At 35.5% G+C, this 25,394-nt stretch overlaps 1 protein-coding gene across 1 annotated transcript in view; it reads right to left on the bottom strand.

Moving 5' to 3' along the window:
• The window catches only part of THSD7B (thrombospondin type 1 domain containing 7B), a 1,225,997-nt gene that overhangs the window by 740,358 nt on the left and 460,245 nt on the right, over positions 1 to 25,394 (bottom strand). The window contains exon 4 of the mRNA XM_001364165.4: positions 22,674 to 22,922. Within this exon, the coding sequence (XP_001364202.1) occupies positions 22,674 to 22,922 (249 nt within the window). The remainder of the gene's footprint in view (positions 1 to 22,673; positions 22,923 to 25,394) is intronic.

The raw sequence follows: 25,394 nt of genomic DNA, 5'->3' as shown, positions 1-25,394 counted from the left end.
CCAAATTCATTTTATGACACAAACATGGTACTGAACTCAAAGCCAGGTAGGTCAAAAACAGTGAAAGAAAAATATAGACCAATCACCTTAATGAATATAGATTCAAAAATTTTAAATAGGATACTAGCAAAAAGACTCCAGCAAGTCATCACAAGGGTTATTCACTATGACCAGGTAGGATTCATACCAGGAATGCAAAGATGGTTCAATATCAGGAAAACCATCCAAATAATTGACCATATTAACAAGCAAACTGACAAAAATCACATGATTATCTCAATAGATGCAGAAAAAAAACCTTTGATAAAACACAACACCAATTCCTATTGAAAACAGTAGAAAGTATAGGAAAAGAAAAGGTCTTTCCTAAAAATAATAAACAGTATATATCTAAAACCATCAGCAAACATCATCTGTAATGGGGATAAACTAGAAGCCTTCCCAATAAGATCAGGAGTGAAACCAGGATGCCCATTGTCACCTCTATTATTTAACATTGTACTAGAAACACTAGCAGTAGCAATTAGAGAAGGAAAAGAAATTGAACGTAATAAAATAGGCAATAAGGAGACCAAGCTATCACTCTTTGCGGATGATAGGATGGTCTTCTTAAAGAATCCAAGAGAATCAACCAAAAAGTTGAAATAATCAACAACATTAGGAAAGTTGCAGGATAAAAAATAAACCTGCATAAGACATTAGCATTTCTATATATCTCCAACCCATTTCAGTAGCAAGCATTAGAAAGAGAAATTTCATTTAAAATCACCCTAGGCAATATAAAATATTTAGGAATCTGTCTGCTGAGACAAACACAGGAAGTATATGAACACAAGGAACTATATGAACAGAACTACAAAACACTCTCCACACAATTAAAACTAGATCTATACAATTGGAGAAACATTGATTGTTCTTAGTTCCTACAAGCTAACATAATAAAAATGACAATCCTGCCCAAATTAATTTACTTATTTAGTGCAATGCCCATTGAACTACCAAAAAACTTTTTTTACTGAATTAGAAAAAAGCATATCAAAGTTCATCTGGAAAAGATCAAGGATATCTAGGGAAATCTTGAAAAAAAAAAAGCAAAGGATGGAGGACTTGCATTCCTACATCTCAAACTATACTATAAAGCAGTGGTCATCAAAACAATTTGGTACTGGCTAAGAGATAGAAGGGAGGATCAGTATAATAGACTAGTGGTAAATGATCTGAGCAAGATAGTCTATGATAAGTCAAAAGATCTCAGTTTTGGGAACCAAAACCCACTATTTCATAAAAACTGCTTGGAGAATTGGAAGACACTATGGGAGAGATTAGATTTGGATCAACAGCTCACACTCTACACCAAGATAAACTCAAAATGGGTGAATGACCTGAATATAAAGAAGGAAACTATAAACTAATTAGGTGAACACAGAATACTATACTTGTCAGGTCCTTGGGAAAGGAAAGACTTTAAAACCAAGCAAGAGCTAGAAAAAATTCACAAAATGTAAAATCAATAATTTTGATTACATCAAATTAAAAACTTTTTGTACAAACATAACTATTGCATCCACAATTAGAAGTGAAGCAACAAATTGGGAAACAATCTTCAATACAAAAACGTCTGCCAAAGGTCTAATTACTCAAATTTATAAAGAGCTAAACCAGTTGTACAAAAAATCAAGCCATTCTCCAATTGATAAATGGGCAAGGGACATAAATAGGCAATTTTCAGGTAAATAAATAAAAAAGTATTAATAAGCACATGAAAAAGTGTTCTAAATCTTTTATAATCAGAGAAATGCAAATCAAAACAACTCTGAGGTATCACCTCACACCTAGCAGATTGACTAACATGACAGCAAAGGGAAGTAATGAATGCTGGAGGGGATGTGGCAAAGTTGGGATATTAATTCATTGCTGGTGGAGTTGTGAATTGATCCAACCATTCTTGAGTGCAATTTGGAACTATGCCCAAAGGGCGATAAAAGACTTTCTGCCCTTTTATCCAGTCATAGCACAGCTGGGTTTTTGTACTCCAAAGAGATAATAAGGAAAAAGAAATGTCCAAAAACATTCATAGCTACACTCCTTGTGGTGGTAAAAAATTGGAAAATGAGGAGATGCCCTTCAATTGGGGAATGGCTGAACAAATTCTGGTATATGTTGTTTATGGAATACTATTGTGCTCAAAGGAATAATAAAGTGGAGGAATTCCATGGGGACTGGAACAACCTCCAGGAAGTGATGCAGAGCAAAAGAAGCAGAACCAAGAGAACATTGTGCACAGAGACTGATACACTGTGGTACAATCGAATGTAATGGACTTCTCCATTAGTGGTAATGCAATGACCCTGAAAAACCTGGAGGAATCTACGAGAAAAACCACTATCCACATCCAGAGGAAACACTGCAGGAGAAAAAACGCCGAAGAAAAACAACTGCTTGAATACATGTGTCTAAGGGATATGGTTGGGGATGTAGATTCTAAATGAACATCCTAGTGCAAACAACAACTTGGAAATAGGGTCTGATCAAGGACACTAGTAATACCCAATGAAATTCCGTGTCAGCTGTGGGAATGGTGGGTGGAGGGGAGGGAGGGAAATAATGTGATTATTGTAACCAAAATAATGTATTTTATGCTAGAATATCACTGAGAGTTTACTTTTCCCTTCAAATATCTTCATCAAAGACCTCTTAGATGTATTTAGTATTGTATGATGTATGTAAATTCTGACTTTAAAATTTTTATAATCCAGAAAGGACTCAAATGGAACTTTAACTATTTACCTACCCTTGCTCATCTTTTTTTTTAAACCCTTATATTTTTGTCTGAGAATCACTATTGGGTATTGGTTTTCAGGCAGAAGAGCAGTAAGGGCTACACAATGTAGATTAAGTGACTTGCCCAGGGTCACAGAGCTAGGAAGTGTCTGAGGTCAAATTTGAACCCAGGACCTCCCATCTCTAGGCCTGGCTCTCAATCCACTTAGCTTTCCAGCTGCTCTCCCTTGGTCATCTTTTAAAAATGATAAGTTTTAGGATTTCTCCCAAGCCCTTGGTTTCTTCTGTTTCTTAACATACAATGAAAATCAATTCATTAGCATCCTTAAAACTGCATTGCTATCAGCACAAGTATACTTTATATAGACTTAGTCTAGTTCAGGTATTTTATCTGATCTTTTTTTTTTTCCAAGACCACATTCCATTCATTCAAGAAGCAGGCCCCGTACTGTGGTGACTCTAATGTCTTTGTTGTAACATAGAGTGTGTTATAAAAATCTTTTCAGATCTCTTTCTTATTTTGTTTGTTTATTGTCTTCTAACTTCACCCTTAAATGTCCTTGAGATGATTTTGCTTAGTTTATTCTCTCCCCAAAAGTTTCTTTTAAAATGATTTTTTCTTCAATTGCTTGTTGATGCCTTACAAGATAATATTACTCAAAATCTTTTGCTCTCCTTCTTCATAAAATTAATCAAGTTAATGTTCTAAAGCCAGAGTAGCTTATTGCTTCTTTTACCCTCCTATTGGAAGGAAAATCCAGTGTGTGCTGACTAAGGTGATTTTTTTTTCTGGTTCTTTTGCTCTCATTATGACAATTGATTTATTCCAGTTAAAATTCTATATAGAATTGTCGTACTTATCATTGATGTGCTTTCTTCCATCCATTCCCATTTTGGGTCTCAAAAACTTTTTTCAATAGGTAAAAATGGAGCTGTAAACCACAAATTATTTTCAATTTCTTCTAATTTTCATCTATGCTCTAACACATATAAGGTTTAATTGTATGCAAATACCTGATTCAGAAATTACTTCTCCATTTGTAACTAATCATTACCTGCTTATTAAACATAAGTGTGCATGTTTATAATTTTATCTGGTGGTACTTAAATATAGTATTCATGATATTGATATATGGGCATGAATCTTAAAGATAGTTTCTAAGTCTTTGGCTTTTTAAAAATTCCTTAATAACTAACCTTATGTTCTAATAATTTTACTCTATCCTTTTGGCCACCTTTGAATTGAAGTCAATTAAGGAGAAAAAACTTTTAAAAAGTTGATTTAGAGTCTTATTGAATTCTTATATGCCTTTTTTACTACAAAAATGATTTGTTATATTTTTTCTTTGCTCTTTTTTTCAAATGCTTATCATAAGCATTTCAAGGAGATGAGCTAATATCTCATAAAATGATGTTCTTTGTATGCATGAAAAATCTAACTCTGCCATCCCATTTATTTTCCTTACAAAAGATAATGTGTCCGTTCTTTATTTCTTCAGGTTTAATTGATGGTAAAAATGTCAACATTGACAAAATCAATTTCTCCAACAGGACATCCACTTATTGATTATTGTACATAGATCTCATGTTAAGAGTACTAAAAAATTATTTATAGATCATCTAAAATCAATGTAATTCTTGGACCATTACTCCTTTTCTGTCCCATTTTGCCATTGTTACTCAGGCAGTAAAAGTAGTAAAAGTAGCCTACACAGACTGCATAGGTGCCTCGCATCTTATACAAAAAGCCTTTCTCAATCTCTCTCTAAGTCTATTATTTTTAGTCTTAAACTTCTGTCTTGGAATGGGTACTAAGTATTGGTGTAAAGGCAGAAGAACCAGGCTAAGCAAATGAGGTTAAGTGATTTGTCCGGGGTCATATGGCTAGGATGTGTCCAAGGTCAGATTTGAAAACAGAAACTCTTCTCTAGGCATGGCTCTCTATCCACTGAACTACCTGGAAGCCTCTCAATCTCCCTTAATGTTAGTGATTTCCCTCTAAAATTATATTCAATTTATCCTGTCTACATCTTGTTTATATATAATTTACATGTTGTCTCCCCATTATAGTGTAAACTCATTGAGAGTAGTGACTTTTTCATTGTTGTGCATTTTTCTTTGCATCCTCAATATTGAATGTCTTGTACATAGTACATATTTAATAAATATTGGTCGGTTTCTTGACTGACTGGCAGAACTGACAGCCAGTTTGCATTTTTCTTTGTTTCATTGGTTAAAAAGGCCAAAGATTCTATGACCAAGTCCTTACATACTAGTGATGAACATTTGTCTGTTAGTTAGGCTTGTGCTTGGAATGAAAACACCATCTATTTGTAAGACCATATTGTAATCCTACTTTTAAAAAGGGCATGAAGTACATTTAAAGGTTAGAATCTTATCAATTTAAGGAGATTTCTTTGCTGTTTGAAAAGGATAGGACATGAAATTTCCATTTTTTCTCCAATTATTTTGGTATGACTCCATAAAAATTAGCAGTGGATTCATTTGGAAAGTATAATTGTAGGGGGGAAAAAGGAAAGTTTAAAGATCAAGATTTATGAAGGCAACTAGAAAAAAAATTAAAAATGAGGTAAAAATAATCCAGGTAGCTCCTTCACCAAATATTCTCACTTTATATTCACCGGCAGATAAAGTGCTGTCTGTGGCAGACAGGACAAATACTTCTATGGCAAACACAAGACATTTATCACTATCGATATTGTTTACCACCTCAGAGAAAATATCAGCACAACAAGAGAAAAAGGAGAAAATAGACCAGTAAAGGGCTCTGGCTTCATTTCAGAAACGAGAGTCTTTTAGTGGCTTTGCTCCCCTTTCTCTATTTCTTTTTCAAAAGCTCTACTCGATGTTTAGTCACAAATCACTCAGAGGCCATGAAAACTGAACATCCTGAAATCCACCAACCTGAGAAAGCTCCTCATAGATCTGACAGAATAAGAAATCAAAGGACTCCACTCAGCTAAATGCTACTTGCTTTCTCCTTTAGAAGTTGTTACGCTGATAGGCCTTATGCCTCTGGGAAACTTTGTAGCATGACTGACTGAACCTTTCTCCCTTAGTGGATAAAACCTATGTCAAAGACTAGGGACCTTTCTCAGCTGTCCCTCAGGCTCCCTCTGGCCATTCAGATGCTTTTCAGCATCTGCATTTAACCTCCTCTTCCAGCTGATGGCAGCTTCAAAGGCCAGGGTGCCACATAATACGGGTCAGTAGCACCCTGTAATTGGTTACAAAATCTCTTCAAGGAGAACAGTTAGACAAGGTTTGGAAGAGATAAATCGGCCTTTGGACATCTACCAAGTCAAGAGAGGGCAGGATCTCTCTCCATTGCTGTCAGTGTACCAAAACCAATATATTAACTATTCCAAGTGACTGGAATAATACAACATCCTCCTTTAGATCACTATATCATGTCAGTGACTCAAAAAAATGAATGCCACATCCCCAGAGGTATTCTAGGTGTCATAGAAAGAAAAGACAGTGGCATCCTATGTCAATCAATCACCAAACATTTATTAAGCAGTCAATATGTGCAGACATATTGTTTCCAAGATCAATTAGAGTTTAAACTAGCATTCACAAAGGCTTGTCCGGCTTCTTGAGGTTGCTCAAACATGACATATTATCTCCTCCCTCTTTACATTTTCCCTGGTTGACCCCTATGTCTGGAATTCTCCTCCCCTCTCTCTTTCAATTCCTTGCTTCTCTGGTTTCCTATACAACTAGACATAAATTCCCCTTTTTGCAAAAGGCAGTTCCTGGTTCCTTACTCCCAATAGTACCCCTCTAGCTCAATTCCCTGGCTTGTATAAAGTGCTTAATAAATGCTTGCTAATTAACTAATGGGCTTTATACAGATGATGATCATATATATATATATATATATATATATTTGATGATGACACCAACATCTGTCTTACAGCTGTCTCTCTTGATATACACTCTCACTGCTACCTTATACCCTCATAGATTAAACTATTATCTCTACATACATACCCATACAAGATAGAGTCTCTATTGCTCTAGTCACACATCTCTACTAAACATTTCCAACACAATGTCCCACAGTTAACAATGTTTATCCTGACCCCCCACACACACACAATACCCCCCTCCTTTTTATGAGTCTCCCATCTTTCCTTCCTGGTATCTTGGCTCACAACTTTGGTGTTATCTCTAATCCTTCATTCTTCATCACCTCATATGTACAATCGGGGGCCAAACTTTTCCATTTATACTTCCACAGTATCTGTCTCCTTCACCTCTCTCACATGGCCTAGATCAATCCCCAAGAAATAGAACTATTGCTGGTGTGTCTTGATTGCTATTCTTACCTCATTTCTTCCTTCTATAATCCTCCATAAGTTGAAAAATTATTTTTCTAAAGTGAATTATTGACTGTGTAATTTGGTAGCCATCGGGTCGTCATGGACCCCTGGTGAACTAGGGCTTTGCTCACCCAGCATGTGAAGACTGTTTCAGCGGAACAAGCAGAAGAAACCAAAAAGAAGGTTCAACGGCTGAGATGGCGATACAGCAAGGCACTGTGGAGTGCTTAGGGCGTATTGGAGCACAAAAGACAACACGGCCATCCAATGCATCTGAGGAAGTCTCCAGGTGTAACGACTTTTCGTGCCACTGGACCCAGGCTTCCAACGCTGAGAGAGTGGGACTGTCTCTGGGCATCGACTTTTCCACTTAAATCTTCATGCATAAATGTCTTTGTGCACAAAAACGCACAAAGACAATCATCATCCTCGGTTACTGAGAGACTACTACCAAACTACAATGACTCTCTACTCTAGTATCAACTTTAAACTCCTCAATTTGGCACTTAAAGCTCTTCACAACCTGTTCTTAACCTAACTTTTCCAGGTGATTAAGGCTTGCTTCCCTTGAGGTTAGAGTGCTGACTTTGAAGTCAAGAAAATATATATTCAAATCCAGCTTCATTCATTAATTTGCTGTATGACCCTAGGCAAATCCCTTAACCTCTGTTTGCTTCAGTTTTCTGAAATGTAACATGGGTATAAATAATAGCACCTATCTCCCAGAGTTGTGAATATAAATTTGTAAAGCCCCTAATACAGTAACTGGGACAGAGTGAATGCTTAATAAATATTTGTTTCCTTCCTCTCTTCCTTATTTCTACCTTCTACCTTCTTTCATTTTCTCCCCACTTCCTTCCTTTCTTCTTTCTTGACTGTTTTTCTCATTCTTTCCCAAATAAAACACTGTTCCTTTACCCTGACTGCCTGTCCCTCCTATGACTGAAATTCAATCACTCTTCACTTCTGTTTCTGAGACTCACTTATTTTCACTAAAACAGAACAGTTACTACTTTCTACATGAAGACTTTCCTTATCCAACTAGCTGCTATTGTTCTTCTTCCCTAACTTTCCTATATCCATTGTACACACACACACACACACACACACACACACACACACACACACAATATTCCCACTAAGATAATTCCCCAGTGTGAATTCACACTTTAGCATTAGGTCCCTAAAGGGAAGGCTACTACCCTAGAGTTCTAGGAGGAACCCTATGGGTAGCTCTTGGGCTCCAACTGATATACCTCCCATGGACAATCAGCCAGTAGATTTAATTAGTTTTCATCAAAAGTCATTTACTCAGATGTCATATTGGGAATAGTAGTTACAAAAATATTCTCACTAAAACCTAGGAAATGCTGTCACAAAACGCACAAGATCTATGGTACAAGTGGGTTCAAACTTAGAGTAAATGGTAACGAGGCAAATATGTAGTATATACATAGGGTGCAGGATTAATGAACAATTCGTGGCATTTCAAGATCTAAAAGTTCTTTCTTCATAGAGTCTTTTGGGTGTAGCATTTCTGCTTATAGACTGCTTAGCTTGGCTCCCAAGGCCTGCAACATTTTTGGTTCATAAGCACCACTCTTTTAAAAAATATAATCTTTACCTTCCATCCTAGAACCAAAACTGTGTATTGCTTCCAAGGCTGGAGAGTGGTATAGACTAGACAATCAGGATTAAGTGACTTGCCCAGGGTCACACAGCTAGGAAGTGTCTGAGGACAGATTTGACACAGGACCTCCCATCTCTAGTCCTGACACTCAATCTATTGAGCTACCCAGCTGCCCCTAGCACTCTTCTTTACCAGAAGAATATCCTGCCTTCTGAAACTGCCTTCTCCCCAAGGCAACTGTGTCTTTGTTAATTTGTCAGTGTCATTCCTCTGGTATGTAGTTGTGAGGAAAGGGAAAGAGAAATTCTCCTCCAACTCTTTTGCTCATCTCTAATAAAAGCAGAAGGGATCTGTTTTTACCAAATGCTTTTAAACCTAAGCCCCTTAACTTGAACTAGATCTGCTAAAATTCGTCTAGCTATTTTAAACTTCAAAGACATGACTAGATTGTTTCCTTGGTCAATTGCCTATTCCCTTCTTGACCCAGTGAAAAAGGTTATTACTTCATAAGAGATCACAAGCATAAGTGTAGACTCATATTGTTTACATTAAAGCCTTATCATGTATAACTTCTTTCTGCATTATCATTAACTTATATGGGGGGTTGGGATAGAGAGATGACACTCTTCCTTTACACTTAAATTCATAAATGTTGTTTATCCAAATAGAATATAAGTTCCTGATTAGAGAAACAGTTTCATTTTTGTCTCTGTATCCATATCGCTCAGCACACACTAGAATGCTTACCCAATCTTTGTCGATTGATTGTTTAGAAATCATAATGCCCTTTACAAAGTAGTAATCACTTTTATGATAAACCAACGTCAACATTATTTTAGGTATTATATATCAAATTAACTTATACCTGTAATTCTGCTTTCATGTAAGTTTCAAACTAAGAACACATTCCAATCAGTTCATAAGTAAAAATTTAAATGGGGATCCTAGTCATGGGAAATAATAAAGGACCACAACTTTCCCAAAAACTTTTGAAAATTCAAAGTGCAAAAAATTCCAAGACATCTAATCTATAGCAGGATCAGGGAGGAAGCACTGTTATATAAAAGAAGAAAAATAAAACTTTAAGAAGATAGTTTCTCATCACAAACTGAAGGCTGAAGTTAGCTAACAGTTCTGGCAAGAAGTTTACAATTTAAAGTTCTATTAAAAGTGTTGCAGCCCTCATCACTACATTGAATGTGTACTGAAGTACCTAGATATGATGCATTTCAGAGGAACAGGGGAAGACATGGAAAATCTGGAGAGAACTCAAACAACTCACAGACCAGGAGCAAAGTTTCTTCCTAAATCTCCAGTCTTATTTTTCTGTATCCTCTTTTCTCATTCTGTGCTAGGTGTCCTGGGACTTCATATTCTCTTCAGTGGATCATAAATGTATGGCTAGAAGGGACCCTAGGGGTAATCTAGTCTAAAAACAAGACATAGACCCAGATGTCAAAAAGCTTGCAATGTAATAATGGAAATACAACATAGGAAATGACTAATATTTAATGGATCATTACTCCCTGGTACATTTTAATAGGGGATAAGAAGATGAACTAAATAAATTAATCTCTAATTGTGGAATTTTTAGGTATTCATCTAATATGTCTAAGAATTGTATTTTGGGTTTTTCCTCATACAAACTATTTATACTAAGTGAAGTTCATCCAGAGACTCTGTAACCAAACATTCTCAGTCCAAAGGAAAAGAATCAGATGTTACCTTGGGGTAACAAGGGCAACAATGCTAAATTAACAATGCTGAGATTATTGTAGAAAGCATATTTTATTACTGTTTTAAATAGATCACTCTAATTGGGACATCCAGTACTCATATGATAATGAAACACCTTCAAAACCATGCTTTAACAAAAATTTGATACCTTTTAAAAAAATCTTGCATTATTGGAGAATTCCTTAACTTTTCCAAAACTTGGAAATGCTTAAGAATTTAGGATTTTTTGCCTTCTAATTTAATTCAAAGCCTTGCTGAAAAGCCATGTAGAAACAGGTCCCTATCTGTTTTACTGATGACAGATTGAAGAAAAAATTAAATCAGCAAATTATCATGTTTTGATTAAACACATCCATTTTATATATACACAAGCACTCACTTTCCTTGAATTAAACACAAATTCTAAGTATTGAAATTTAATATGTGTTTATATTTAAAAATCAGAGAATTACAGCAGTACTAATTTATGAAAATATCTGTTGTCTCATTAAAGGTTAAGAAAAGAATAGGCTTGCCAGTTCAGCTAAAGAGCTGACAAAAATAAAGGAGACAGATCAAGCTTTATACATTTTGTGATGTCGTAATTCTTTTGGAGTTGTATAGCAGAACTATTGATTATGGAAAGTGACTCTGGAGTGAAAAGCTCTTTGCTCATGAGCAGATGCCTTTGCTAGGCAAACTCAACATATGTATTATTAATAGAGTTCCATAGATGCACACAGCCCTTTGTAGTACACTAAGCAACAACCAGAGAACAAAATCTTCAGCACAGAAGGACTTACAATAAAGGAGAAACAATGAGGACTCATGAAACAAGATAACATGTAGGTAGAAAGGGGAAGGATTGGGTGGGCTTGTGAGAGTTGAAACAAGGCCCTGATTCTTTCAAGTGAGGTTTGTTAAAGAGAGGTGTGGACCAGAGTGATCCCTGGTTACCATGGAATTAACTTCCTCTGCTATGACATATGAACAAGTTCCCCTGACACCTTCGGATCATGATTCCTTCTTTGCTCGAATCCTCAACTATTTCATCAATTCTGCTTTATTGAAACAGTCAAAAGCATCCCAAGGCTGTGGGGTCCCTCATGGATTTTGAGACTTTTCTTTTTACCCCAGCCCTATATACTTATTACCCATGAAATCAGACACAGGATGTGATATATGTAATTCAATTCATTCCCCATTTATTTATTCACTGTATATCCGGCCTTGACTAATCATTGGGACTACAAATAAAAGAAAGACAAAGAGAGAGAGAGATTATGCATTATACTCATAGTTATGGAATATGATATTGATGATAATCTACCAAAGGAAAAATCTAAGAAGGGATATTCAAATAAGTAGAATGAGAACCAATAGAGAAAAAAATTGAGAATAGAGAATATTCAGTAGAATAAAACATTCAAAAATGTTAAATGCTTGACCTCAAAACAGAAGTCAAGAAGGATGCCAACTGAGAGCAGTTATTTATTTGGCCAGTAAGATAATTTCTAACTTTTAGAGGATCATTTCAGTCAAATGGTATAGTCAGAAACAAGGTTGGAAAAGATTGAAAGGTAAGAGAAAAAATGGAAGCAATGAGTACAGTCATGTTTTGTTTTGATTTTTTAATAGGAATTAGATTTAAAAAGGAGAAATATATAGTATAATATCTGGAAAGAAAGGTAGAATCTAGTGATATCTTCTAGTTAGAGAAAACATTGTCCTATTTATTGGTAGGTAATCTATAGAAATGGATGAATTAAAGCTTGGGGAGATAGTTGGATCAGGAGACAGTTTACTAGAGGAGTGTCTTTTCACCAGAGTCTAGGATAAAAATGGAAAGGAGGATAATTTCAAAGGATAGATGTAAAGAAGGGACTTAAACAATGATTGTTCTCTATGTTTTTCAGTAGTGCAAGCAGGTGACACTGGTAAACAATCAACTAAATTGTCATTCGTCTGTTGAACTAAAGACCTACTTGGGCATGCTCAGAAAACTAACTCCAGCTTCCTTCTTATGGGCTGAGTCTTCTAATAGACATGAGACCTCTGCCTCATAAGGTTTCTCAAGCTTTAGTACAGAAATAGTGACTTTATGTGCTTAAACACTGGGATGACTATTAGGTTTATCTATTTTCATTTTCTCAGAGATAAGAATCACTTCTCTTAATTCTTGATTACTTGAACCACTGACCAGAAATTTCCCTTGGGTACCACTTGGATTGGATTGTAAGACACCATACCATTGAATATGGTATTTTATTATGGGATTTCCATAAACGAGATCACCAGCACATTGTCAAAAGCAAATGACATAATAAGATAACTACATTGAATATGCAATTTCCAAAAATAGCATGCCGCCTCAATCACCAAATATATCTATGTCTATATATCATTAAGTTAGGCATAGTTTCATACTGTAACTGCATAAACTCTAAGAGCATTGAGGGGAAGAGAGGCATCCATCCTCCATCCAGCTTCGTAAGAATAGATTAGTACAGAAATTCATCCAGGTAAATGAGGTCAAGAAGGTTCTCTAATAGGAAGCAATGGAAAAACTCTCCATTGTTAATGTCACCAACAGACCCAAAGGCCTTTCAAATCAGATCAATATTAATAATCTCTGAACTGAACAAAATGTTTCTCCTACTCAATAGGCTGCTAAATCAGTCCAGGTGCAAATCCTGGCATGGTTTCAAATTTTACCCACTGAATTTTGCAGTTTCATGCATCCCTACTTTACTTGCAATAATGGCTTTCTTCTCAGTGTTGTCCTCTTATCTGCTTCTTGTTCCCACGGGTCCTTTCAGTTTCAAGATCAGAGCAAAACACTTTATGGGTTGTTAAAGAAGGAATACTCTCCCCCAAATCCCAGGAATCCATCCCTTTCATCCCCATTTTCTTATAGGAGCTGAGACCTAAGCCATGGTAGATAAGTAAAATTTTAGCCAGTTTGATCAGTTATGGGAGTTAGATAATGGAATTTGAGTTCATCATAGAAGTGATGGTGACATCAACCTTATTTATGTAAAGGAATGGGAGAGAGAGTAGTAAAATTTGAAATAGTTGTGGCTAATGGAAAAGAGAATCAGTTAGGAGGAAAATTATGTCCTTAATGCAGTGAGAGCCAAATCAAGATTATATCATACAGTGGAACCAGTTAAGATTTTTGTGACTTATCAAGGTCCATTGAATATATGAGTGGAGGAGAGATGTGATTGAAGTGACTGAGGTGGCAACAGGAAAATGGAGAATGGGATTCAAGAGTAATAGACAATGTAGGGTCAACCTACTTAAGTAAAGAACTGAGAATGTGATTAGAAGAATGTGAAATGAAAATAGGAGTAATGACCTGGCAGACTACCAAGAGGTGTGGGATCATAAATCACAGAAGTTGAAAGAATAGGTTTATAATGAATAAAGCATAAAGATGGAATGATAGAGGGATTATGCCTAGATAAAGAAATTTCAATGTTCTTGATCACAGAAATGACAGTGAGATAAACCTTTTTGACTGTAGCTTAGGTGAAGTGGAGGAGATCATAGGCCCTGGATAGATTGAATACCTAGGATGCTATGTTGCTTGAGAGAACTTCACCATCAATATGTATGGAAAAGTCCTCCAGTATAAGGGCAAGAGTTGAAGTAGATAGGAATACTGAGACAAGCACTTACCTCCTTGAGGAATAAAAGGAGGAGAATGACCCAGTCATACAATTAGTTCATGAAATGATTGGAACCCAACCCTCCCCTCTCTAGTTCTTCCTTCCTTCCTTCCTTCCTTCCTTCCTTCCTTCCTTCCTTCCTTCCTTCCTTCCTTCCTTCCTTCCTTCCTTCCTTCCTTCCTTCCTTCCTTCCTTCCTTCCTTCCTCCCTTCCTTCCTTTCTTTCTTTCTTCCTTCCTTCCTTCCTCCTTCTCCTCTCCTTCCACATTTTATTTGTTTTTATAAAACAGTTGGTTCTCCCAATCTACTGGAAATAATTTTGTGACCCTAAGAAAATCACTTATTCTTCCTAAATATGTTTGATTACCTCAATAGCTTTTTTCAGCTATAAATCTGAATACTTGTGATCCTGTTCCATATCTGCCTACCACCACTTCATAAACCCACTCACAAAGACAAAAAGATATACCAGTATTAGCGTGGTGGTTTGTATAATATAGTTACTCAAGAAATACTTGATGAACTGAAATTACTTAAAATTATTTTTGTTACTTTTTCATTTGCCTTCAATATTCATTCAGAAAATCAGCTAATCCTCAGAGAGCTCTCAAGAAAGAGACTATATCTGGAAAAATCTGACATCAGGTTCAATGCCTCAAGCAGATATTAAGAAGGACTAGTTTGTCACAGGGATTTGTTTTAAGAATAAATCAAAGTGGTCTGTAGGAGACACAGAAAGATACCTCAATGTGATTTTTCTCACATAGGAAGTGTAAAGTTGCTCTAGTTTGTACATAATAAGGATAAGAAATATGTACATTGGAAACAGAGGGAACAAAAGAGTCCATCTCTCCCATCTGGGTCAAGATATTGATCCCTTATTTTTCAAACAGGCTCTGTGTGTATATGCTACAACATCACAAGATGTTGCTGTTAGCAGCCCCAATTCTGCTTTGAATTCTTTGTAAGAATTTTATCACATATTAGTCATTATTGCAATTAAACAGTACTTTTTAAAATAAAATTTCAAAGTCCTGATACTTAGATAAATCACAATGCCTCTTAACTGATATTTAAGTTTTGGAATGGGAAGCTGTTTGAAATAAAAATCAAGATCAATACTCCAATGAAACACTTTTTTATCTGTTTGATCTGGGTCAGTCATTTAATTTCTGCTTGCCTCAGTTTCCTCATGTGTAAAAAAGGTAAGGATTAAATGAAATTTTTCTCAATTAAATGAGATGTGATTGTAAAGAATTTAACATAGTGTAGGGCACATAGTAAGTTAATAAAGGATAAAAAAACGTTAGTTGTAATTATTATTGTTATAATTATGTGCCAGGCACCATGCCAAGCACTGGGGATACAGAAAAAGGCAAAAACAGTTCTGTCCTCAAGTAGATCACAGTTTAATGAAGGAGACAACATGCAAATAATATGTTCCAATAAGGTATTTAGAGGATTAACTGGAGATAATTTCAAAGGGAAGACCAATTCGAAAGGACTGGGACAGGTTTGAAAGAGGTGGGATTATAGCCAAGATTTGAAGGAAATCACAAAGCAGAGGAAGAAGAGCTTTGCTTGGTCATTTCTCTGTAGTTAATTGCAAAACAAATTGTGCATGTGTGTGTTTATGAGAGACAGAGACAGAGAGACAAAGAAAGACATACATAGAGAGACTACAAAAATCATTCTTAATCCCCCAGCTTGATAGTGCCATCTCCAACAAAATTATGTTGTGATTTATTCTGTATATGCTTTGTGTGTACATGTCCATATTTTATCCGACAGAAAACATAACCTCCTTTAGTTCTGGAACCATTTCACAATTTCGTTCATACCCTTCCCTTTCCGAGATATAAAATGCACCTAACCTTTTTTGTGGACTTGATTACTTGATATATATATATATATAACATATATATATATATATATATATATATACATATATATATATACACACACACAAATGTTTACCCATCTAATATATAGGTACATATGTGCATATGTAGAAGCATAGTGAGAATCAATTGAGATAATGGGTATAAAGCACTTTGTAAGCCTTAAAGTCCTATGTAAATGCCAGTAATGGTTATCATTAATATTATTATTAGTATTAATAGCCTATAATCCTGATTATTGCAATCAGCTAATGACTATTTCCTGAGCTTCCTACTGCATTTCTGGTGAGTTTCAGCAATGTTTATGTAACAATACAGATGCATGCTGATAACAATTTAAAAACAGAGTTTCAAAAAAATTGTATGCACCCAGGATGTCAAGTTTCATCTGCTTTATCAGATACTATCAGAAAAACCTAGAGAGAGTTAACTGAATTGATGTTAAGTGAACAGGGGAGCAGAATCAGGGGAACACTCTACATAGTAACAACAATGCTGTATAATGATCAAATGTGAATGACTTAGCTATTTTCAGCAATGCAAAGATCTAAGACAATCCAAAGGTTTTATGGTGATAAATGCGGTTCAACTCCAGAGAAGAACTGATGGAGCCTTGATACAGATAGAAGCATACTATTTCTTTATTTTGTCATGTTTTTAGGGGGAGGGGGAGATTTTGTCTGTGTTTTCCTTCACATAACTAAGATAGAAATATGTTTTGCATGACTGCACATATATAACCTATATCAAACCATCTTAGGGAAGCAGGAGGATTGGGAAAGAGGGAGAGAATTCAGAACTCAATTTTTTTTTCTAAAATGTAGAAATTGTTTTTACATGTGATTGGAAAAAATACAATATTATTTAGAAAAAAATGAAAAATAAAGATAGGGAAACCCCATCCCCCCCACCAAAATGTTTCACCTGAATTATCAATGCTTTCTTAATTTTTGACAATCAACAAAATGATTGAAGTGTCACCTGGAGCAATTTCTCATTTCTGAAAACTATATATGATCATACCAAAAATTTATCAATTCTTGCCTGTTTCCTAGAACTGACTCCAACATACCATTTCATGTGTGTATTCATGTATGTGTGCATGTGTATTTGAACACATAAGTAAATATTAATATATGTTTATATAGGACAGGTAGAATATAACAGCTGATAGGATATCCTTCAGTTTAGGAAAAATAGGACTAATGTCTGACCTCTGCCAGTCTCTATGGATATGACCATGTATGAATCATTTAGCTTTATCAGTGCCTCAAGCAATTCTTTAGGACTACTGTACACTTACAGGCTGACCTTTCTACAAGTCACTTTGTTTGCCTCAATTTCCTCATCTGTCAAATTAGGTGGAGAAATAAATGGCAAACCACTCCAGGATCCTTGCCATGGAAACCCCAAATTGAGTCACAAAGAGTTAGACATAACTGAAAATGTCTGAACAACAAAACACAAATTGCTGATCTTTTTCTATGAAGGGAATTTTTATACCAGGAATTCCCCACATTAATGATCCTATGTACATAATAAATATAAGCATTTGATGATCTGTGTACATATTTAAGCCTGCACATTTCCCTAAAAAGATTTGATCATGCCAAAAGAAAATGGAGGTGTATAACTGCGATGAAAGTACTAGAAAGCTTGAGGAAAGTGTACTTTGTGGGGAGAGAGAAGAGTAATGATGTGAAAAGATACATTAGAGCACCAGCTGGTGCTGTAACAAGGATGATGAAAATGGAAAAACCAAGGAGCATCTCCCTAGTATTACAGCTAAGGTAATGATAGAGATTCATTAATAGCAGCATTTTAGTTCCATGGGTAAATAAGTCAATCCTAATTCCAACGTGTGACATATGAAATGTTTAGCATTATCGTTGCATTGAAATATTTTTCTGTCTTTCGTATTTTATTTTTCCCCACTTCCCAAGTTCCCTAATTACATGCTTTTATCACTGATGTCAAACTGAAGACAAAGGTAAGTATGCTGCTTGTATGCTTCTCTGTAGTAGTCTAACTTTCAGGCTAAAGGACATATTCAGATTTGGGTGTCATTGTGGCTAATGCATTTCCCTTCTCTGACCTACATGCAAACATCATTTGCACATGATGAGAGCAACAACATTTCTCTGTGCTAAATGTTAGCTAGCATTTTTTCATGTAATGCCCCAGGACTCATTTTATACCAATTTACCATCTTGACAAAGCTGGGGAATTATCAACTTCAGCAAGGCTGTCAAATTGTAAGATTATAGGATCATAATCATTTCCAGTTAGAATTGGCAAAAGTGTGCTTTTCATAGACCTTATAAGCATATACTTTAAAATGGAACTAAATAGGGCATAATAACCACAATCCTGAGAGGTCTGCCTGGCTGTGTCTTGGCTTAATCAATACTACTCAGCACTATTATGCAGAAATCAAGTAATATACATGTTTATTAAGATATAGTCTAAACTAAGTAATTTATGAACATCATGAGAAGTTATCTTCTTGATGTGTGGAAGCCATGTGGACTTCTGTACATGATCTGGCACATCACCTCTAACTGTGAATTCCAAGAGAAGGACTTTTTCTGTAAGTCACCTTAAGGGGAGGGGGAAAACAAGTAAAAGGCAGGGGCATATAGTGATGGATGTGCTTTCTTGATTATCAGTAAGAGGAATTATGTGTTATTTATTAAATTCCCTAGAAATGGAATGATGAAGGCAGGAAGGTTGTCATCAGTTTGTCCATCAATGGACCAAATTTCAGTATCGGGCCATTATTAAGAAGAGAATGGGCAGTTTCCTATTCTGGATCTGAAAAATAAAATTTGTAAATGGGACATCACTCTTTTATATCCTTTCTTTTCCTATATGTGTCTCCCCAAAGGACAATTAAGCCTAAGTGATATTGTTCTACAGGAAGAAATGAGAAGAATGTTAGTTTCCAAAATAACAAAAAGGGGCAGGTTGATTGTATCCTTGACATTATATGTAATAAACACTTTAAAACTGATGGTTTGAAATTCAAACAGTTGGTTTTTACATGATCATTATCATAGAGAAATATGTCACAATGTAAAGATATTGTAGAGAGACTACTACCTCTACAACCAGAAGAATATCAGTTAACCTTTTGGGACCTCATTTTCTTCATTTTTAAATTGATGATTTTGGATTAGATGATATCTAAGGTTTCTTCAAGCTCTAAATCCTCTAATCCTATGAGAACTGATTAGCCAGAGACATCAGATAACTTTACTTTCCATTTGCAGGTCTGCTTGGTTTAGACTCCACAGGACATGATCCCTCACCCATGATGAGTTGATCACCTGATATACCATCACAAAACCACTAACTCTGCTTTGGAAATTTCATATCTTCCAAAAATCCCTCAGCTTCTCTTCTCCTCTGATTATAAAGCTGGAGGGCAGAGCACTCAAGTCTCCCCACTGGCACCCAGTCCCCAACCTTACAAAGCTTTCCTTTATAAGGCTAGTACCTGGCCTTTATAGATTACTTTCTATTTTCCATCTTCAGCTTAGCTTGGTTTGAATTCCACTGAACATGATACTCCCTAGTGGTCCATATACTCCTTCAATTCTCTGACCCCAGTCCTCCATACTCAACCCTCCCCCTCCCCCATAACTTCCTTTTATTTGTTGTCTTCCTCCATTATAAGCTTTTTGATGGTAGAGACTCCCTTCCTTCCTTCCTTCCTTCCTTTCTTCCTTCCTTCCACCCTTCCTTCCTTCCTTCCATTCTTTCTTCCTAACTCCCTCCTTCCCTCCTTCTTTCCTTACTTCCTTTCTTTGTCTTCCTTCCTTCCTTTCTTTCTTTCTCTTTCTTTTTCCTTCCTTCCTTCCTTCCTTCCTTCCTTCCTTCCTTCCTTCCTTCCTTCCTTCCTTCCTTCCTTCCTTCCTTCCTTCCTTCCTTCCTTCCTTCCAGTGCTTAGCACAGTGCCTGGTATATAGAATATACTTTTAAAAGCTAATTGAATCAAATCAAATTGAAATCAGATATCTTTGTATTAAGATAAAGGATGATGAAGGGAAGTATAGTTGCTAAGATAACCATATCACTATGGCCCACTGTTCATCTGAGGTAATAGTGGTAGGGAAAAAAAGCTATGCTCAATATTTCCTGTAGGAAATGAGAAAAGGGAATATAATTGCCCTTTGGCCATGCCCAGAAGGATCAGTGATTCAAAACTTTGAGAGCAATTATGTATTCTGGTTAGCTAGAATAGGCAGATAGGCCTAGATTACATAGATTAGTGTCTGTCCCTTATCATATTAAAAATGTTTTTTTTCAATTATATATACATATGTAACAATTGTTTTGAAAAAATGTCAGAAAACAATTGTCAAAATTGTGTATGTGTGTATATATTTGTCTGTCATTATCAAGTTAAACCCATTATATATATATATATGCAATTGTTTTCTGACATTTTGTGATTCAGATTCTCTCCCTCTGTTTCCCACCTCCTGCAGGAAGTAAATAGTCTGATAGAGGTTATATAAGTGCTTTCATGCAATGCATATTTCCATATTACTCATGCTGTGACAAAAGAGACATATCACACAATAAAAAACTCAAGAAGGAAGCAAAGTGAAAAATGGTATGCTTTGGTCTGCAGTCAGACTCTAATAGTTCTTTCAACTGTGGATAGCATTTTTCATCATTAGCCCCTTGGGGTCATCCTGGAACTTTGCTTTGCTGATAATAGTTTAGTCCTTCAGAGGTGATTATCTTACAATATTTTAGTGACTACACACATTGTTCTTCTGATTTTGATCAGTTCAATTCATATCAGTTTATATGTCTTTCCAGATTTTTCTGAAAACATAATAATAGTAGTTCATTTAAACCATATGCCACAACTTGTCCAGCCATTCTCTAATTGATGCACACCTCCTCAGTTTTTCTAAAATATGACTTATGAACTTACCACAAAGGAACATGCCCGGGGCCTCAATGAATGTTTCTAATTTATTACTTTCAGCTTAAGGTTCCATCCTTTCATGTGGTAAGAACTGAAGGTTCCGAGTCAAAAATATATATATATATATATATATATATATATATATATATATTTTAAAGTACCTAACTCTAATCTAATTAAGAAATGATTCAAGAAGGTTCTTCCAAGTTGGCTCAGTTTCCATTGCCAAACCCTTTCTTTTTCTTTGTAATGATTCTCCATCTCCCCAGCCCAGCACTAAGGAATATTTAGACCTTAGACTTCTGAATAATAAGTATTCTGAAGGTAGGAACATGCCTGTCCTCTTCACAAATACACACCTATTCTCTCTCTCATTTTGCCTATACACTTAGGAAGATAAAAGGTCTAGAACATAAAGTAACAGTAAAAAGTTTGAAAATGTGTATCATAGAATACAAATGAACTGAGGATTGAGTCTGGGCATCAGTTTAAGGAGAAGAAGCTAAGTGGGTTCAGTGGGTAGTACAATGAACCCCAAAATAGAAAAACCTCAATCTTCATTCCTCCTTCATCCTCAGAAACTTACTTGCTATATAACCTTGGGCAATGAAATTAATCTGTCTGCCTTAACTTCTTCATCAAAAATGGGGATGATAATAGCACCTTTCTCCTAGGGTTGTGAAGATGAAATGAGATAATATTTGTAAATTCCTTTACATACCTTAAAATACTATATAAATGCTAGCTATTATTATTGCTATTTTTAATTTTATTATTGAATAACCACACCACTTACTTCATTTCCAACATGCCTCTAAATAAGCAGAAGAGATTAACAAGATGATGTCATTATCAAGTTGTCTATTATATACCCAGAAGTGAAAAACTCAAATGACATTTATCATTTCTCTTGAGTGAAATAAAGCTAGTAATAAAATACAAATCAATATCAGGTGCAATGGTATGTACCCATAACCCCAGCTACTGGGGAGGTTGACTTTGTTTATCTTAACTTTTGTGACTGAACCTTGCTTCTGTATTTTCATGGAATGGTCTTTATAATTGAGAATTCCAAAGGGTCATTCAATAAGGTTCATATCCTCACCTATGATATTTGTGAGATCTACTAAAATATGGCTTGAGTTGTCTCCTTAAAATCAGAGGATAATAAATGAGAATAAACTATTCTAAGAAACAAACAAAAAAAAAACTTTCCAAAAATAGACTTAAATAATTGGAGAAACATTAATTTTTCTTGGATGGATCAAGACTTTAGCTCAAAAGTTTTGAGTTGCAATAATCTATAACTATCAAGTTTCTATACTATATTCAGCATAGATATGATGAATCATGGGGAAAGTGCCCACCAGGTTGCCTAAGGAAAGATGAATCCACTCAGATCAAAATAGAGCAGATCAAGTTTCCCATGGCAATTGGTAGTGGGATCAGGCCATAAATAGCTCTTGAATTTCCAGTCTTGGTGAAATAAGGAGACCCAAGCCTTAGAAAATATAGTATGGTGCAGAACAACGAATACAATACAACGTAACATAATAGCACAGCTGACCATTTGGAATAACTCTTTCGTTACCATATATTTGTGTGAACATACAATTCCCCTCTACTCAACATCAAATAAAGGCTGATAGTATTTAAGTTGTCACAAAGTTCTGCATACCTGGAACATAGTTGCAGAAGTTCTCCTCCTAGATTACATGCTTCTTTTTCTTGTAGTTCAGGGCATTCCTGTCCTCCTCCTATGGCAATATGTTTTACATTCCGGCTCCTGCTCCTAAATCCTGGGGAGAGATCCCCTGATTGACAGGTCTTGGAGCAGTAACTCCAGGATGACCAGTCTGAGGTTTCACAGTCCTTTGGCATGACACAGGACTGAAAGGTCAAAGGGAAATTGTCTTGCATACAAAGGCTGGAAAAACAGAAAAGAGAATTATGAGTAGATACATCAGTGAAGTCTTGCTATATCATAACATGCATCTTCTACACAAAAATGTGATTTGGGGGAAGTCAAAATTGAAAATAACTCAACTAAAACACCATTTTAATACAACCTGTTCACTATAAGATATTGCCTAAATCAGTCTCACACTAGCCAAAGGGATTAAACTAGAGTAGCAGTGCACTGGTAAATGTTTAACAGCTAACTCTTTTTGGGAAGGATTATTTGGACCACATTTTTAAGTTTCTTCTGCATTTAAATTGTCTCCATTACTTTCTCAACTCCAGGAAATAACAAAACAAAAATTCAAGCCCTGATTTCTAACATTTGCTGATTTTTGAGCTATAAATGTTCACAGTGAAAATTTAACAATCCACTCTCACAAGCAGGTTAGGTTTGAGTTGGCTCCAGCATCTCCCAATCTTCCCCAATATACCTCCTCACTAAGGGTATAAGACACATACTGCCTTATGAACCATGTGGAGCACATTATAGTGAAATTGCAATATATATCATATTGGTTAGAACCAGTATTTCTTATGAAGCTAGAATTCTCATTGAATCACTGAAGGTTTAGTTTAACTCCACAACAGTGATGGTTTCCAAGCATAACATCCATGGTCTAAGAGAGCAAAAATGTGCCAAAGACCTTTAAAAACAACTCTGCTTCTCCAAATAAACCAGTAATTTATTGCTATACTGCTAGTACAATAAACTGCTCAGTGCTTCTTGCCATTTTCTTTGATGGGATCAGAAAGCACTCCAGGCAGAATTTCTTTTAAAAGTCTCATATATAGTGAAGAGCTTTCCTTAACCCCTCCATACTAGAAGGAACTACCTCCAGGTTTGGAATCCAGAAGAAAAACTTTCTGAAAATTTCTTGAATAAACTTCAACTCTCTTTAAAAAATTAATAAAATTGATTTATTATTTTAGATTTGTAAAAAGCAAATGTTTCACAGCTTAGCCTTTCTCCAAGACTCACTAACTTCATTTCTTACAAAAGTGCATCTATACCCAGGTTCTGGCTACATTTTTTGTCATTCTTTGCAATGAAAACAAAATTCATTATTGTTATTTTTTTCCTTCTGCTTCTTGCTTCTCCTCATATTTTCTTTTTTCCCCAGCTCTTCCAATTGTATTGGCAAGTAGAATAACAAGAATCTCCCTTTTCTGACAGTAAAAATAGCACAATTTATTTGTAAGTTGTGGGAAAGTAATAAACCCTCTGCTGGCTAAAGACATAGTTTCCATTTTATTTTTCAACTTCCCAAACCAATGTAATGGAATGTCACATTTGCATTTAAGGCACTAGCAAGAATCCTGTACTTAGGGTAGAGGAGTCCTGATTTTGAATTCTGATTTCAGACAACTTACTAGTTCTGTTTGTTTTAGTTTGATCATATGCAAAATAGGGATACTACAAGAACCTACCTCCGGGGTTGGTGGGGATCAAATAATATAGTGCTTGGTACATAGTAAATATTATATATGTCTTTGCTAGTAACAGCAGCAGCAGCAGCAGCAGCAGCTAGCAGTAGCATCCTATAGGATGAAATCCAAATAAACTTTGTTGCTGTTCAGTCATTTTTAAGCCATGTCTGAATCTTTGTTACTGCCTTTAGAGTTTTGTTGCCAAAGATACCAAAGGAGTTTGCCATTTCCTTCTCCAGCTCATTTTATAGAAGAGGAATCTGAGGCAAACATGGTTCAGTGACTTGTCCTGGGTCACATAGCTAGTGTCTGTGGCTGAATTTGAATTCAGGTCTTCCTGATTCCAGACTCTGCACTCTATCTCCTGTGCTGCCTATGTGCCTTCAAGTAATAGACATCAATTAAATAACTAACTTAATATTGCTTAAATGCTCAGAAATAGAAATCAGACATTTAATTAATGTTGATTTGTTCATTAAAAGGGAAAATACACACTACTTATTTGTAAATGAAAAAAAGATGCTTAAGGTAATGATGATTATTAAGTATTTATAGAGTACTTGGTAATTTGCAAATTACTTGACAAACATTTATCTATAAATGAAGTCTTGGGAACTACAAATTGCCCAAACAATATTTATTCTATCAGAAATATAATTAACTTCCATTCTTAAGAATAAATGAAGTTTTATGACTAAAATCAATAGATAAATGTCATGCTCCATTATTTTGCATTTATTCAGATACTCAGCTTCAAACATAGGTATGATTTCTACTGGGAAACTGAGAATTAAGATGCCTCTCCAAGGACTCTTGATTTTGGTCAATCACGAAATCTCAGATTTGGACTTCACAGGTCATCCAACTTTTAAGGAAAGGTCTCTGTTTATAGGGAAGGTATATTTACTGAGATGGGCCAATTCATAGTTGGGCAATGATAATTATCAAATTTATCCTTACATTGATCTCAAATATGATTATGTATTTTTAAATTTGCTACCTCACTACT

Source organism: Monodelphis domestica, chromosome 4 (genome assembly GCF_027887165.1).
Source record: "Monodelphis domestica isolate mMonDom1 chromosome 4, mMonDom1.pri, whole genome shotgun sequence".
In the NCBI taxonomy this organism is placed as follows: Eukaryota; Metazoa; Chordata; class Mammalia; order Didelphimorphia; family Didelphidae; genus Monodelphis; species Monodelphis domestica.
This window is presented reverse-complemented; position numbering and strand designations above follow the sequence as displayed.